The sequence below is a fragment of the Vidua macroura genome, chromosome 6 (genome assembly GCF_024509145.1).
Source record: "Vidua macroura isolate BioBank_ID:100142 chromosome 6, ASM2450914v1, whole genome shotgun sequence".
NCBI lineage: Eukaryota > Metazoa > Chordata > Aves > Passeriformes > Viduidae > Vidua > Vidua macroura.
Window position 1 is genome coordinate 53,700,100 of NC_071576.1, and position 18,014 is coordinate 53,718,113.

General features: G+C 38.1%; 1 protein-coding gene across 5 annotated transcripts in view; it reads right to left on the minus strand.

Annotated features, from left to right (window-relative positions):
- Positions 1 to 18,014, minus strand: part of NAV2 (neuron navigator 2) — a 374,080-nt gene that overhangs the window by 20,162 nt on the left and 335,904 nt on the right. For all 5 annotated transcript variants that reach the window (XM_053980574.1, XM_053980572.1, XM_053980573.1 and 2 more), the window contains 7 exons: positions 17,210 to 17,254; positions 14,794 to 14,954; positions 12,349 to 12,537; positions 5,492 to 5,544; positions 4,200 to 4,223; positions 4,016 to 4,090; positions 569 to 652 (listed from right to left, as the gene is read on the minus strand). In XM_053980574.1, the coding sequence (XP_053836549.1) occupies positions 569 to 652; positions 4,016 to 4,090; positions 4,200 to 4,223; positions 5,492 to 5,544; positions 12,349 to 12,537; positions 14,794 to 14,954; positions 17,210 to 17,254 (631 nt within the window). The remainder of the gene's footprint in view (positions 1 to 568; positions 653 to 4,015; positions 4,091 to 4,199; positions 4,224 to 5,491; positions 5,545 to 12,348; positions 12,538 to 14,793; positions 14,955 to 17,209; positions 17,255 to 18,014) is intronic.

Sequence of the window (18,014 nt, forward strand, 5' to 3'; positions counted from 1 at the left end):
ATGATAGTAGATGGGAGAAGAACACCAAAGAAGCTACTTTTCCATCTAAGTTTTGGTAGTTCATAGTGAATTTATGGAATATATATGCATAAGGAGGTGAAAATGAGGTTTGGGATACCAGGGGAAGCACACCCTCAACAGGCTGCAAAACAGCTTGGGTATTATGAAATGCATGTATTCTGTAATGCAGAAATAATGTCTATTCAAGCATACTGTTCAAAAACACAATGCTGCCAGTCTTGTAAGTATTCTTCTTGGCATTTCTTTCAAACATGCCCATGTATGGATGCATTGGGATGAAATATATTACAGAAATATGCAATACTGATGACTTGTGTCCAAAGCAACAATTGATAGGAATAACCTGATCAGTTGCCACAAAATCCCAGTGCAGAAAATTAGTGTTTTATACAAATTATTTTTTACATTTTACTCTGTCACCACAACTGAGGGAGCTAAGTCAAATTGACTTATGTTTGCGACTTTTTCCCCCACACAGCTACAGAAGGAGCACAGGCAACAATGCTGGAAACAGAAATGAAGACTTCCAAATCCTTTTGAAGCTTGCCTTTTGTTCTGCTGTCATGGTCAGGCTCTGCAATCGGATCGTCATGTTCCCCAGGCTCTGCTCAAAAGCTGCCACCAGGTGAGCCTGAAATCAAACCACAAAGGAGGAGTCAGCTCTCTTCCCCCAAAAAGGAGTATTTCTGCAGGTATTTAATCAGTCCACCCAGTGGACTGATTGTTTGTTGGCATTGTTTGTTGTGTAAATGGTTCAGAGAAAACAATGCTGCTTAGAAAAGGTCAAATGAGTAGAGCACACATATAGGAAATGCTTGCCAACAATAAAACACAAATCAAGTTTTTGTATAGAGAAGAGTCAGGTACAAATTTCCCTCCAACTAAATCACTATTTTCCTTGTGGATAATTAAGGCAAAAAGATGTTGGCAGTCAAAGGGGTGGAGGTTCTCACTGTGCTTATCCCACCAGGAGAACAGATGCTTTGCCAGATGATGCACCTGCATCTAACTCTCCAATATTTGAGCGCACCTCGCTTCCAGCCAAGGTCAGCTTGCTGTATATCATCCAAAATTCCTGCTGCTTGGCCAATTAACCTCTTTTCTTCTCCCAAGAAAGAAAAAAATGTGCTTCCTGGGAAAAAGATTTGACATTCTTCTCCCAAGAAGCACAGAGAACACAGTGTCCATTACATTAAAGACATCAGCTAGGAATTGAAAATGACTGAGAAGCAAAAGGAAGGAAAAGTAGATTGAGAAGATGGAAAAGAATGTAAGAAACTGTATTTCTAGAGCCATGACATGGCACTGTTTTATGGGTATTCATGTGCATACATAAATGATCACAGGTGCATTTCAATATGTATTTGTCTCATTAGCCATAATAATCTACACAAACCATTAAAAATAGCTTTTATCTATTAAAATAATTCTATATGCACAATGACAAATAAAACAGTAAAATCTTTCCAAGCAGAAAAATATATTTTCTCACCTAAAACATACAGAATACCAAAACCTTTCACAGAGCTATTCCAGACTCATTCAGCAGCAGCACGCAGTTGACTTATCCTAAATAACTGTTCTCACAGTCACAATGAAAACAAACATGAGCAGTACAATAACTTGGGGATGTGCAACTCTCATTCCCATCAGCTCCTATGAAAATAAGCAGAGCTGAGACTGTGAGAAAATGGCAAAAAGTAATTCAAAACCTAACACTACACACGTAGGAAAATCTAAATATTTATTTTAAAAACACAGAGTGCACAGCTTCTGTTGGGGAGGATGAACAGGGAACAACAAAGCTGATATTCAGGGATCCTCACCAATGCTTTCCAAAAGCAAAAAATAAATGGGCAAGCAGGACTGCATGGATTAGTAACAGATACAAACCCTTAATGCTTTGACCTGAGCCTTAAAAACCAGTTGCTCTTTCAAAACTGGATCTTGCAATTATTCCTATCTCAAAATAATTCAGTGAGCTATGGAAAAAAATGTAGCTTAAGTTTCTATAGCTGGAGCAAAATGTTTTTCAATTCATGCCCTTGATGGCTTGAGAAGCATCAACAACTGCAGTGTCTGTGCAAGGAAATTCAGGAAAAAAACTAAATTGAAGAGATTAATTTGAATTGTTGAAGTTTCAATTGCCATTTATTAAAGGAATCATGTCTAAAGGCAATGTCCAAGTGTCTTAACTAACAGCATTTATTAATCTCAATCTTTTTGGGAACAGACCTTGCCTTTTACATGGAAAAAGGATGTTTTCTGGAAAGAGGTGGTTAAAGACTGAAATTTAATACTGGGACAGTTATAACAACATCTCTGTTGCCAATTTATGGACAGATCAGGGGCAGGCTCAAGTCTAAGAAGTTCAAATAGCATGAATAAAACACTGCAAAATTTTAGCAAAGTGAAATAAGCTAAAATGGAATATTATCAAAATAATAAATTATGTTCTATGTTGGTTTTTTTTGGTTTTTTTGAGAAAAGCCCACAAGAAAAACCCACAAAAACCCAAATTACCCCAATCCAAACAAAAACATACAGGAGTGTACACTAAAAACTGTTCTCCACAAAGAGAGTAATAGTAATCACACAAATTCTTGGGCACATGAAGAGCAGCTGGGCCAGGCAGTGAGCAGCCTGTGCTGAGCACCAGCCCAGTGACCCTGAACTGTGGGAAGGAGAATGCAATAAAGCCAAGGCAGAGCCAAATGAGCTGCTCAGCTGACAAGTTCTTTGTTTGAAGGACACAAGCTGGGTTATTTAACAACATCATTAAAAACCTATACAGGAGAATCTGGTCCTGCTTTCCCACAAGTAAAAGAAGCTTCTGGGGGAAAACCAACTCCTGTATCCATCCCCTTTCTATTTGAAAGGCAAATATAAGATTTAACTTTTGAAAGATGTCGAAACTGTTTTCTTTTCCACTTGGGACAGTGACTAAGTGGTTTCATGCAGCCAAAGCCCTTTTATTTGATTTTTCTGTTATAACTGTGTTTTTGGTTTTCTGGCCCCATTTTCAAGCTGGATGAAGCACTGTGATGCCTAGAGTGGACAGCACAGATTTCCCCTTGAACCTTTCCTGTGATACTGCTCAGGTGAAACTTGTCCTTTCCTGTCCCAAGCTTTGCACTCCCCCAATTCCAAGAGCTGATGGACAGGGAAGTCCCCTTCAAGCAGCACATGTTCTGATGTTTATTCAATCCCATAAACCAGGATGTCAGTATGATCTGATCTGCTGACTATTCATCTCCAGCTTATTTTCTCTAGAACTGCTTATTTTCCTTGCAAGCTTCTGTGTTGCAGATTCCTACTATCTGTGACTGCAGCACAGAACACAAAAATAAACTTGCACAGGGTCATACAGTATTGCCTCAACACCTCTGGGATTCCACGTATTTTTTTTTTTTCCCTGAGTGTCTTAAATTACTTATCCCTCAAATTCCTGAAAGGAACAAGCAGAAGTACTGTCTACACTGACAAAAAGTCAGGTATCTCAGTTCTTCAGGCTTAACTTTAAATCAGTTTCCAGAGCCCCTTGTGCCAATATAATTTATCATGCCATTAACCCACATCTTTATCAACAGAAAAACATAATGCATTTCAGTCCAAGTTTCTATTAACTTTTATTCCTACCAGTTATAATCTTTATCTGTATCTCACCCCACCCAAATATCAAAGCAAGACACTGTTTATAAAAAAAGACTCTGTCCTCAATGATCTTCTCAGGACCTTAAGATGTTTACAAAGGTACAAAGCCAATTAATATTACAACTCAGTTTTTAAAGAAAGATGTAAGATAATTTAGTAGAGCAGAGGACGCTATTTTTGGACACATCCCACACATGCATGCAGTTATTTCTTTAAACCCATCAGTAATATGAACTGAACATTATGCACATGAAATCTTTTTGTCACTTAAAAAACCTGGGTGGTAATTGTGGCATTAAATGCATTCCAGGTTAATGTTTGCTCTCAGAGTTTGACTCACATTAGCAGTCAGCTGAGTTGTCAGAGCTGACACTTTTTCTTGGGATGCATCCAATTCTCTCCGCAGCTTGCGAATCTGTGGGTTTTAAGAGAGCACTTTAGTGCATCATAACAAGGAGAAACAAAACAGCAAGAACCACAATGCACAGTGTCGTTTATGCTTGTCAAAGACGATGTGCTCTTACCTCTGACTGGCACTTCTCTTCAGGCTGTAAAATAAAAGGAAGTATGTGAGGATATTACAACATAACCAGCCTGACAAATTTATGCAAATTATCTTTTTGTATTTCAAGAACTCTAATGTGAATTCCCTATTTTGGATTCCCACATCCATATTCAGTCTAGTTTAATCTCCTAATTTATTTACTCTCAAGGAAAAAAAAAATAGGCTGCTGGAGGTACTTCCTTCTGCAGGAAGGAATTTGGGCTCCACCTCAGCCTGCTGACCAGTGCACCTCTGATCTCAGTCACGGAAGCGTGAAGAAGTCCTGGCTCTGTCCATAAGGGACTGCACGAGGCTCTGAAGAACCAGGACTGCCACAGAACCTGGCTAATCCTGGGCAATTCCCTTCATCCCACGCTCAGCTCTCCATGGGAAGGAGGTCATATTTTTGCATTCCAAAGTGATGTGAAAAAAAAATAAAAAGATTCCTCCCACTTGGGTGCTGCCTAGGCACTGTGGCAATGAAAAAGTGAGGACACACAGCCAGTTGTGAGGATGCCAAGTGGATGTACTGACCATCCACTGTGGTCAGCATGATAGAATTGTGGCTACTATGGGCTGTTTCTAACCACAGTTATCAGCTAAGGAGAAATATGAGGTAGGAAGTCACACATTCTACTGTTTCTAAGAAAACATGCCCACAACCAGCCACCAGGAAAATTACATCCTTCCAAACACACTGCTGGGGCCACTCGTGAAGCAAGCACAGGAACCTGAAGCTCTGAGTGCTCTCCTGCTATTTTCAAACTCCAGTAAGCCTTATTTTAGGATCAGATAACCAAAATGAATACATACTTGTGGAGAAAATGTTACTGGCACAGTGACTAAATTGCCTTTTTTTTAGAATTATTAATATTTGTGCATTGAAAAGTGAACTTAAACTTGTTTAGTAGTAAATCATTAATATAAGGATGAGATGACTTTATTCAGCAAATTTTGGGATGCCATAAGTAACAAAGTTCAAATCTCCTCATATCTACAGAGGTGCTTTGTAGCAAAACCTACTTAGCAAGGCATAACATACAGACTCAAAAAATCAATGGCTGCTTTTAGGCCATTGAAGTCTGTGTTTAATGTGCTAAATATCACAGGCATCTTCAAGAACATAAACATTCCTGTCCTAGCTAGCATTCAGAACACAGTCAAATGGAAACTGCTTTTTTCCTGCTCCTTGAATGGCAAAACTAGCACAGCAAGACCAGCCAATTCAATAATTTTGATGAATAAATAAACATTTAATTTCATTATACTCACTGTAGAATAAATAGATGATGTACTGGACACCAAAGAGAGAGAAGAGCCATGCACTAAAGGAAAGAAAATAAACATAATGAATTTAAGTGCACTAACCACAGGGTGGAATCATCATAAATCATCCACTGTCAACCACCAATCTGCTGAAGAAATACTTTCACAAATTTCATCATCCATCATAAACTAAATTATATATTGGTACCAATAATGTATGGTTTGAAGCATGCATTGCCAGCTGATACAATCCATAACCTTGGATTTGGTAAAGCTGTTTTAAAATTCTCATGATGCTTGTTTTTTTGGGGGTAAATTAGGTGTGGCCAAGAAAGTTTACAGAAGTTTGATGAAGGTCTGTTCACAGATAAATATTTCTCTGGATAGTTTATATTAAAATTCTTGGAAAAAGGGCTTACTCAAGATTAAAAAAAAAAAACAAGAAATGCAGAAGGGATTACAAAATTAAATCTAAGTATTTAATCCTCAATTTTGGGTGAGATTGATTTTTTTTTTTTTTTAAAGCAGCAGACCAAGTTGGGAGTGTCCTGAGAAAACCACAACATCCAGCTCCAGTGTGTAACCAGATGCTCCAGGAGAAGATGCGGAGGACCCAAGATAAAAAAACATTGTCTCATTATGGGGCTGTGAATTGTCCTCTAAATGCAGCTGTATCATCCTTCTGCTGACTTACGGGAGCTGCATCAATGAGCCCAACGTTCCCTTTCCGTGCAGGGTTTCTTGGTCTTTCTTTAAAGAAAGGACATTTTTTTAACAAGGCAAAGTTTGTTCTCTCATAAAAAAATTAACTACTGTACTATGGATTAGTACTATTAACTACTATGTGAAAACATAGCTACAAAACTTCCTGGAAAAGGATTCGTTTCAAGCAATTTTTGCATTTAAATTCAATAAAGGATATACACTGATGACCTAGATGATTTTCAGAGGTTCCTTCCAACCCTAACTATTCTGTGATTCTCAAGGCTGTTACCATCACTCAGGCATCAGGATTTAAATATAGCATAATTTCATTCTTTATTATACTATTGAAAATAGTACCTGAAGCTATTCTTTCTGCTACTGAAACATGCAAAATTACTTTCCCCTTATTTTTATTTTTAGAAACAAATAGTACTGAACTGAAACTTTCATTGAAAATTCAGGTAACTGAACACAAAACATATGAAATAGCATAAAATCACTTTTTCTTTCTTCTAAGTACTCCAGCAAGAAAAAAAAAGTTTAGAAAAGCTGCCATTTTGCTTTAATTACCTATTGCAATTCTACATTTGTAATAAATGGGTTCTGCTTTCCCACTGACATTATATCCTAAGGCAATACTGGAAAGAGAAGTAAACAAGGCCTAAGCTGGCTTCTGAAGGAATTTAAGACAATTTAGAAAACCCACAACAAAGTAAAAAAAAAACCCTCACACCCATTTGCTTTCTCTGGTTAATCATATTTTCAATTAAAATGATCTTTCTAGTTAGACATTAAGGATTATCCTGCACTAAGAACATTAAAAGTAAGTGGTGTAAGTCAGAGCCAGGCTCTGTCTAATGGTGTGCTCCAACCCTGGCTGCAACCACAGCCCACCTTTACTGAAAAGAATGCAAAGAGGAGACAGATACACAGTGATTACTCCCCAGGCACATCTTTGCACCTTCTGGGAATCAGCAGAGATGGAAATTCCAGGGGTGGAAACTGCAGTCAGACCATTATTTTGGCTGCTGTGACCTGTCTGTCATTAACTCCCTTAACTGTTAGTGAATCCATTGACACATTTTGTCTGTAATGAAAAATTCTCTTGTGTTCAGAAATGTAATTCTTTGCAGTTGTTTTAGACCTGCTGCTGAATCAGTCAGTAAGTTCCTTGAGTGCCTCCATGCCACTGTGCTAAGAGAAGGAATGGATGACCAATCTCTTCATAACAAACAAAAAGTCAATACACATCCCTTCAGCCATCAATTTCCAAGCTGAAGATTTCTATTTTAACTTTGTGTCACAGATGTTCTGTGCTTAAGATTTTCTTCTCACTTTTCTTTACTTGCATTTTCCCCTTAAGATTTTCAAGATGGAAAGCCCAAAGTGAGGCAATATTGTACAAGGTCACAAATGGACTCACACAGGGAATATAATATTATTTTCTGGTCTGCCTCCCTATGTTCTTCCTTGTTGAATTTTTTTCCTAATAGAGATGTAACCAAAAAAGAGCCCTACCAACTGGCCAGAGAGGAAACAGAAACTTTACCATGGACTTGGTCAGACACAACACGGAGTCAGCATCAGCTGGAATTTTTAAGATCACATTGGGACTTTAATACAGTAGAGAAGACACAAAATAAGAAAAAAAAAGAGAAAGAACATGTAACTCTGGGAATCCTACTCCTGCCTTGTGAAACACCACCATCACATAGAATCACAGATTTATTTAGGTTGGAAAAGATCTCTAAGATCATCAAGTCCAACCATTAAGCCAGCACTGCCAAGGCAATCAGTAAACTATGTCTCCAAGTGCCACATCTACACAGCTCTTCAATTCCTCCATGAATGGTGACTCACGTGCAGCATTTGAACATGTACATCATTTCAGATTTCTCATTTCAAGGACAACTAAGGAGTTAATATACTTGTGCAATTTCTTTTTAAAGGATCTGCAGATGGCTACTTGAAGGTTATTTAATTAGGAGCCTGAAGGTAGTTATGCTCTTGATGCAATTCTTGTTTCTTGCAGCCAGCATGCATCTGCATGCAGCCTACAAACCTAAATTGGTCTGGACCTATTATTTTAAAGCACTGTAAATGCACAGGCAAGCATGTATCATTTTTAATGCTAGAAAAGAAAGGCTCTAGCCATGACCATCTGTCCAGAGAGCAGAAAATAAAACTGGTCTTGTAGTCAGTAGTACAAAAAGGAATAACAATTTATATTCCCACAATAATGGATTTAACTTTTTTTTCTCTTGGAGGCTGAAGTATCAGGGTGGAGCCCAGCTCCTGGGGAAGACTGTTGGCTGGAAGAGTAGGGAAACTGGAGAGCCAAGAGACCACTGTACGAGCCATAGCGAGGGATGTGGGTCTCCAGGCAACTCTTCAAAATGCAGTTTATTGTATCCAAGGCATTACTGCAGTCCAGGGTCGTGGGCGACAGAGCCTGTGCCTACAGCTGTCAGCTCCAGCTGCAGACAAGCCTGAAGACACTTTAATTTTGGTTACAATGCATTATATACTTTTCTTTGCTGAGCATCTTAATACAGAAGAACCAATCTATACCTATACTTTTACCTATAGCCTATCATAACTACTATAATTACCATATTCATGTCACTATTCTCCAATCACAAAAAGTTAGTATGTTACAGTTTAAGCAGGAAGTTTTTCAGTTTTCTTGCAGTGGAAAATTCTGAGACTTTTTTTCTACTTGCAGCATCAGCAGTCTTGTTTGTCTGTGGTATCTTTCTGCTTGGTAAAAACATCTTCTTGTTTGAAGTGGGTTTATCCTTTGCTCTGGGCCATAAAAACTCCTTCTAACTAACATACCCTTTGCCTTTTTAGTCATCCACTAAGACCGGATCAACAATTTTTTTCTTATATATCAAAACTTGCTTTCATTTCTATTCCTTCTTCAGATTCTACATTCAAAGATCTTTCTGCCAAGCATACAGATCTGTTAATTTTTCTTGTCAAATTTTCATCCTTCCCAACAGACCACTCAATTTTTATACTGCGTTTTTCCCCCGTGAAGTTCTGGCGAGTTTGGAGGCTGCTCCTGCTGGCACCTCCACAGCTCTGAGCCCTGTCTGTCACAAGAGTTATGTACTGCAAGGCTGACCAACCTCCCCACCTACATGCTGTGCTGTGAGAGAACATGACTGTACTTCACACCCAGAGACAAGAGAAGAAAAGGCTTTAAAGAATAAATCCTAGCCCTGATTTGAAGTTAATGAGAAAAAAAGGCCTTGTAATATTATGTGGTAGGAAATAATTAAATAGGTTGGTAAGCTTTAAGACCTGGATTTATGCTTCATTGACACTGGATGATTGTATAAAATCAATTTGTTCATTAACCACAAATTTAAATTTCTATAATACTTTTAAATCTATTCTCTCAAGGTGAAGGCAAACCTCTGCTATATTCAGAAACACTTATCCACTTAGACCTTGTGACTCCCTGAGAAATAAGCAGGAGCTAGTAAGCAGGTAACTCCTGCCTTCTCTACAGCCAGGGAAGTGATGGAAGACCTTTCTCCTGAAGACAAAAATACAGAGACTTCACCTAGACATTCAATCCATCTGGTAAAATATTATTATCCTTTTAGGTGTGAAAAATTGAGGAAAATATGAAAGAGATCTTCAGTACATCCCTTGTAGGGTCAAATTCCTTCCTCAGATACAAAAGTGGTATTTTCCAACCACTTTCAAATCCATAATTTAGTGGATATTTCTTGGACTTCATGTTTATTACTTTTTTCAAATGAATAAAAAGCACTTAATAGAACATTTCACCTAACTCTTTTCAAATTTTCCTTTTCTTCTTTTTTTTTAATGGTTTGTCTTCAAACATGCAATACTTATTAAATGCTTATCCAAACCAGGCTCTCTGCTGGACAAGAATTTCTGAACTATAAGAGAGAGTTTAACCTCCAATGTGCCAAAATGGACTTGCTGCAATCTTGAGAACAGTTAAAAGGCTACAGTTTTTTGGAGGATGTCTTCAATAAAACCCAAGAAAATTTTGCTGCAGTAGCTCTTCTGGTAAATCACTGAAGCATAACACAGATACAGTGACTCAAATTCCTTCCCAGATTATACTGACTGACTGAGCATGTGGCAGTCTTTGACTGTTTATGATCGTTCAGCTTTCTGAGAGCAAACAAAGGTTAATTCCTGCAATGGCCCAGCTTTTAGCCCTACAGCATTATTCTAATAATTTTCAACCCCTAATAAAAATCCTTAGCCACAGACCTCTAAAATACAATAAAATGTTCTGAATTCGGACTAAATGACTGACTAAATTCAATAACCAATTAATTAATTAATCTTTCCAGAGACATATCCAATACATATTTTCTACCTTCTCCAATGGCAAAAAACATGATGGGATAACCAGAATCTCCAGGAAGGCACTTTGTGGCTCTCAAAGGCTTCTGCAAGCACTGAAGGTGGCTCCCATGCATGCGTGGTGCTTGACTTTTCAAAGTGCAATGCTTGAGGATTTTCACGTGTGCTCACAGCCACTCCTCCTACAGCCACAAGGATGCCTGATCAGCAGCAACTGAACTAAATATTCATTTATAGGTAAATGCTTTTTCTTATTATATTTACATGGGTTCTTTTTATCAGGTGTGGTTACATGTTTGAAAAGACGATGAAGCACTAAAAAGACAAGCCTAGATGTTTCAAAGAACTACTCAATTCCCTTTGGAATATCTGTTGTATCAAGCCAGGACATTCAGCAGAAATGAAAAGCAAAGGTTATTTGAGAACAGTTTAAATACTGAAAGAATTACTGGGATAGAAACAGCCCAACTGATATCACTTATCTATACTATAAGCAGAACTGTGGAGGTGCAAGTTCAGAATACCCCTATTGAAGAAGCACTGATGTGCTGCTGACTCTAAGCATGAATTAGTCATTCTGAGAGCACTAAAATGCACCACAGGATATGTTTAAGTAATTTCTTGAACTGTCAAGGTCTAAGTACAATACTTATTTCCTGTGTCTGACCAACACAATCACTGAATAAACATCATAATTCCCTTTGGTGACCAGTGACAGGACCCGAGGGAATGTCCTGAAGTTGTGTCAGAGGAGGTTCAGGTCGGAGATCGGGAAAAGGCTCTTCACCCAGAGAGTGACTGAGCACTGGAACAGGCTCCCCAAGGGAAGTGGTCACAGCAGCAAGGCTGGCAGAGTTTAAGGTGTGTTTGGACAATGCTCTCGGGCACATGGGGTGATTGTTGGGGTGCCTTGGGCAGGGCCAGGAGTTGGATTTGATGATCCTCGTGGGTCTCTTCCAACACTCTGATTCTACAATCAGAACAACCACCACTAGGACTACAGTTTTAGCTAACACTGAGAGCTCCACACTGAGAGAGCTGTGTTTGAACTGAGAAGTACTCAGTTCCCAAGCAAAGGCCACCCTTTGTGCTGGAGTTCTGGATACTGAGAATTTTAGACTTTCTGTGCTGACAGACTCTGACTCCTAGGAGAGCACTGTATTTGACCTGAGGCCATGGAAAAGGCTTCCAAAATTGACTGATAGCACTGGGATTACAGGTGTGTAGTTGATTAGAAGTGTGTGATATCATAGGGTGGAAAACTTAAGAGTTTGGAGTTTTAGAATATAGAAATATATATATATATATATATAAAGTAAGATGGAGGGTTTAGGGTGGAGGCTGGTCACAGAATCACAGAATAATGAGGTCGGAAGAGACCTCTAAGATCATCAAGTTCAACCTACAGCATCACAAAATAATGAGGTTGGTCCTTCTTTACCTTTTTCCTTCCTCTTCATGGGTTTGGGTGGTATCTTGTAATTGGACAGAAAAGTCTGCATTGTGGACTTCGAGTGATTAGTTATTGGGTTAAAAGTGAAAATAATTTAGGCGTCATTTCTTAATTGGATAGTTTAGCCTTAAAAGACCTTGTATAGAAAGATAGTTAGCCATTTTGTAGCTTGTTAGTAGAATGCTGTAGAACTCACGACTTGTAACACAGATAAGAAATAATAAACACTTGAGTCTGGACACGAAACACCATCTCTAGCGCGTCAATCCCGACCTTGGCAGAGACAGAAAAAGAAGCCGAAAACCGGCACCTTTGAGCACGCCCAGCCCCAGGGGACCGTACTGACCCTCCTCGAAGCCGTCGCGGAAGGAGCCGGAGCGGCTCATGGTGCGGCTCTTCTCGTCCAGGGACATGGAGCTGTTGCGGAGGCGCGTGTCGCCGTAGGGGTCGTAGGGGCTGTCGGCGTTGGACAGGCTGTGCGTGCGCAGCATGCTGGGGTTGGACAGGCTCATCTGCGCCGCGCTCGTGGGGCTCGCTGCAAAGCCAGCAACAAACACAGCCTTACTGCCGCGAATGCGGGCTTTCCTGCCCTCCTTTGGTGATCCTCCACCAGCAAAGGTTCTTTCCCCCCTCCCCCATCCTACTTTAAGACGCAAATTTTTGGTATCACCTTCTCCAGGCTTCATTGGTTTTTAAGTAAGGGGTATGAAAAGTAGGCTAGTGAATGTGAAAACTCAAGTAAAATAAGGTCATTTTAAACACTGTCCATTTGTCCGTTATGTCCATGTGTCCTTAATTCAACATACAAGCTCAGTCACCTCACTAACACCTCCGAGGCATGGGAGAATGAAAGAAATCTATCATGTCATTAACTAATTAATGAATTAGAGAATGAATGAATGAATTCATTAGTTAATGAATTAATTAATGAATGAATATTAATTCCTCATTTTAATGAATATTAATTCCTCATTCCTCATATTAATTAATTCCTCATTTAATTTGGAACTGTTCTTCCACAAAAATTGTAGTATTTTGTCTATATAGAGCAGGACTTACCTTCTTCAAAGCTTTCAAGTTCTAAGAAAATGACATTTTTCTATGTATTTTAGTCACAAATATGAAGAGCTTTAGTTTCCTAATAGCTGTACAGTTCAGAACTTTCTTTCCACTATGATGTCCTGAGAACTGTAAAATACTAATTTTGCCTTAAAAGCCAATTTTCTATCAACAAGTGTTTAGAGTACAAAAGTACTGCAATCTCACATTTCTCAAAAGAACTTTTGTGCTAAAATTTTGCCTGCTATTTACTAAGAATTAGTTCTTTTGTGAGTAAAAAAAGAGAACAAAATCGTTGTTCATCTGGGCAGGTTCCTCTTGGTGTGCTGTCAGTGCCTGTTTCTATATAGACCATCAACTGATACAGACTATTGTAGAAGACAGGATAATTCAGTTCACAGGTGCTTGACTTTCATATCATCATTTGCTCTTAAATTAAATCCAGTGACCTCTCTTAACTCTAATATCTCTGAGCTCTCATCTTAAGAACACAGGAAAACATACTTCCTTTTTTTTTTGGTGTTCATTGCAGTTTGTAGCCAAAGAGCTTTTGAGGCTAATAGAAATAATCCCCAATACTGTACATAAAGAGTTAAGTTACTGGGCCTATGACAACACTTTTGGTTTTTTTTTTTTAAATTTCATGAACTTTCCAGACAGTTTGCTAGCTGATGGAAATGTAGCCACGCTGTGTGTATATTCAGCTGAAATTTTGCAAAGTGTCAGTTTATTTAAAGCCACTTACTGAATGTGTTTCTTTCCATAACACTCAAGGAAAGGCTCTAGAATGTCATTACTGCAACTCAAAACTACACTAAAAATAAGTGACTGCGCAATCTGCTCCAAATTCGCACAAGAAGTTCACAACTGCAAGCTTAACTATTTTGCACATAATTATTATATATAAATTAGTTATTATATATAAGTTATCATAAACAATATATTTATTTTAAATAATAATATTAATTATTATGGAGGGGCGTTTGAAAGTCATAAACAAACAGGCATTTTCTTTCCAAATGTCACTTCAAGATGAAATTTTTTACAAACCTGAAGAAACTGCAAAGCAACGAAGTCATATTTAACCAGCCCAACAGAGATGAGCACCACTAGCACTTTAAATCAGGTTATTTCAACTGCTGATACAGTCAACTAAAACCTGCAATGCTTCATGGATCCTGCCAAACAACATTTATTGTTTCCTTCATTTAAAATGGGTTTATCAAAGAAATTAAGTGAAGGAATGGCAGTTTTTCTGACTTGAAACTCCCCTTTTACATATTGCTTGATTGAGCTTTCTGCAATTTTCCAATGAGCCACTTGAAAAAGACAAAGATAAAATACCAAACTGATGAGATTGGCACACAAAAAGTAAAACACTTGGATTTTAGAGAATTATACATGTTGCAACATCTGCAGGCAACATCTTAGGTCCTCTAAGCACCCCAATGTGTGATATCAACCGACAGCTCTACTGAACATTTTACAGAGTTCACAATTTATATTAAGGAATCTGATTACTCCCAGAGAAGCAGTTTCAAAGTTACTGCAAGAATGGCACCTTTGGGCATAGGAGATAATAATGCTAATTAGTCACATTCATTTCAATGAGAGTGCTTTCTCAGATTCAACGTGGGCCTTGGAGCTGCTGAAAGAAAATTATCTTGTGCAACATGATGTTTTCAGGACACACAATGCATTGCTGTGATTATTCAAACAGATAATTATTCACCAAGCTGCGAGAAGTTAAATCTAGTTCCAGAGGGTGAAGTTATGCTGGATCCAGATGAAAATGGAGAATTGGCAGCAGTATCCTGCAATCCTCCTGCTGAATGGGACCGGAGCCATTCCTTTGCATCCTCTTGACTGCGGAGCTGGGAGGATGGAGTATACCTGCAAAAACAAACAGGTTTTTCACCATGAACTTTGATGTATTTGACTTTTTTGTTAAAAAAAAAAAAACAACATGAAAAACAACCATGAGATGTCACAAGGCTTGGGGTGGGAGAGAGAGAGAGAAAGAAAAATGGAAGTATCCTCATATGAAATTAAAGAATTAAATAATCTAAATCAAATAGAATTCTGAATTAAGGAGCTGCTCCAAGTTCTTCCAACATGTTCCTAATTAATTTCATCTCTGTTTGAGGGGAAAAAAAACAAACCACAAACTTCTTTCCTATGGCTTCAGGTGTAACCAAACCAGAGTGAACCAAAAGTTACAGGTAGAAGTTGAGTTGTATAGCACTGTAGGATAAAATGTAGTGTGTGCTACATCATATGATTTAAAACTGTAACTTGGAAAACCTTGCCCTAAGTTATGCCAAAATTCTAACATTATTTAAATATTTTGGTACATCAATAATCTTAGCTGACTTTTTGTGATATTATAATCGAATTCAAGTCAACAAAGCCATTAGCAGGTTTTTTTTCAACAAGCTGTGACCCAATATTTCATATCCCAGAGACATCTATATAAGGCCTGTGGAGATATATCCCATTTAGTTAAAAACTAACAGCATTAAAACATCATGAAGGAGACTATGTTTAGCCTTTTCTGAAGGCAATGAAAATAGCAGAAACATGGTCTATGCCAACATCAGTGGCAAAACACCCCCTGGCTTCAGCTAAAGTTTCATTTATTGTGTCTGTGTGTGAAAAATAAGTATGTCAGGACAGGTGTTATGTGAGCTACGTGATGGGGTACAGGTACCAACAGCCAGAGCACCATGGCAATACTCGTCTGCGATGGAATTCAGTGTCTGTCTTGGCTGTGCCATCGCCTTTGGACAAATATTTATGAGTTACTAGCTCTCCTTCCAAAAACTTAAAGCCTATTATTTGCTGATATTATCTATTTAATTAATTTGATTCCCTTCAAATAAATGCCCTACAGTAAGACATCGCTTATTAAGACTGTTTTAAATCAATGGGAACGCTGCAATAATTTAAGAAGTCAATCTGCTTTCAAAAAATACATTCATTCTCCTGCTTATGCCTCAACACTTCAGCAGCAGTCCCTGACAATCTGCATTTCTTAAACTTTGCATATGAATAGTTTATTTAGAAAGGGGCTTTAAACAGTCATGTTACCTTAACACACTACAGATTTATTTTTATTGTCAGCATTAATACCTACCTCTTCAGGACTCAAATGTTCTGGTCTTAGAAGAGAGTATTTATTAGAGACATAGTTGAAGACCACAGAAACATTAAAACAAATTGCCATTTTAAGAAAGGTTTTTAGTACTCAGCTTCATGGGACAAGGCTGCTCTGAAGAAGAAGATGCACAGCACAGAAAAAAATCACAGCTGCAGTTTCAAGGCAGTGAGCCCAGATGCTGCATTAAGCAATTCAGAAGCTGAGTTTCCTAAATTGTCAAAGATACCTTCTGTAAATTCTCCAACACATAAAGTATTTAATTAACATAGCTAATAGTAATTCTGGCTAGAATTGCTTGTATCAATGGAAAAAAAAGTATGTTATAAAAATCACTACCTTACAGATGTACAAAATATGTGAGAAAACAACAGCTGAAAGTCCATTTGATGATTTTTTTTGTTATTTTCTATGAGAGTAGAAAATAAGGTATAGATTATAAACCATAGATTAAGGTATTCTGATGCAAATTTTTTAAAATTAATATATCCAATTTAATCCTGAAAGGTTTTGTGTGATCTTTTAGATCTTTTTTATTTATATAACAACACCAAGGTTCCTAAGGTTAAAAAACAATTTCAGGTCATTCCATGTAACAGCCACAGAAACAGCAACATTATTGTTTTTTAATCAAGCCCAGGGATGCTTCGAGATGCTTTCCAGCAATTAAGCCAGCAAAAGCCACAGTTCTTGCTCAAGCAGTGAGGCCACTGGATGAAAAAAGCACAGTTGTCAGTGGCCTTCTTTGAGGACTGAAAGAAAGCAAGAAAGCAAGCAAGAAAAAAGGAAGCAAAAAGGAAGCAAAAAGGAAGCAAAAAGGAAGAAAAAAGGAAGAAAAAAGGAAGAAAAAAGGAAGAAAAAAGAAGAAAAAAGGAAGAGTATTGTTGCCACCTCTTGCAAACTGCGACCATCACCACCAGCCACAACAGAAACACAAAGCAAAGTCCAAAGCCACCACAGAAGATGTTAAACCATGTGGAAACACCAATACCTGAGTCCCTTCTTAGGCAAAGTGTTCCTATCAAGATGTGGGTCGCTGCAGAAAATTTAAAAGAAAAGAACTTCAGAGAAGAACAAAGGGGAAGGAATAAGATCAGGACGAAGGACGTACAAACATCTGCACCACCTTTTCAGAGGAAAAGGTGCTGGGGCCTCCCTAACAGAAACATGCACAGACCTCCTCACCCAGGTGGGGTTTGCACAAACATGCAGCTGCTACCATGCCAATGAACCACATCTCTTCACAACCTCATTTCACTGTTTCTCCTACCCACAATGAACAAAAATGGCTCTTTAAACATCAAATAGGTGTTTAAAAATACACTTTTCAGCAGGCTACTGGTAAAACCTGACAGAAATATTCAAGTCCAAACCACCTTCCCATCATTTCTTTCAGCAGACACCCTTTAGGGAATGCACCTAACTACTGCAAAGAGGTATTGGAGCCCAGACTGTTTAAATTTCCAAATCTTAACCTAAGTTCCATTAGCAAAGTAAAATGGACCGATCAGTTGCCCAAAACTCAACTATTTCAGTTTATGTTTTTGCAACTGATGAGCAGAGCCTGTTAATTTGTTTTTAAAGAAAATACCCCTGTGGTTAAGTAAATTAATTAAATGACAACCCTTATAGCTAAGTTATAGTATGGAACTGATAAAAAATTACATCAGTGAGCAAAAGTGAGCTGGAATGTTTAGATTTGTGTCATCTTTTCCTAACTTTAACATTCATTTGTACTAAGGATGACTAACTACTTGGAAAACACTCATGAGCCAAGCTGCAGAAAGAGACTGACA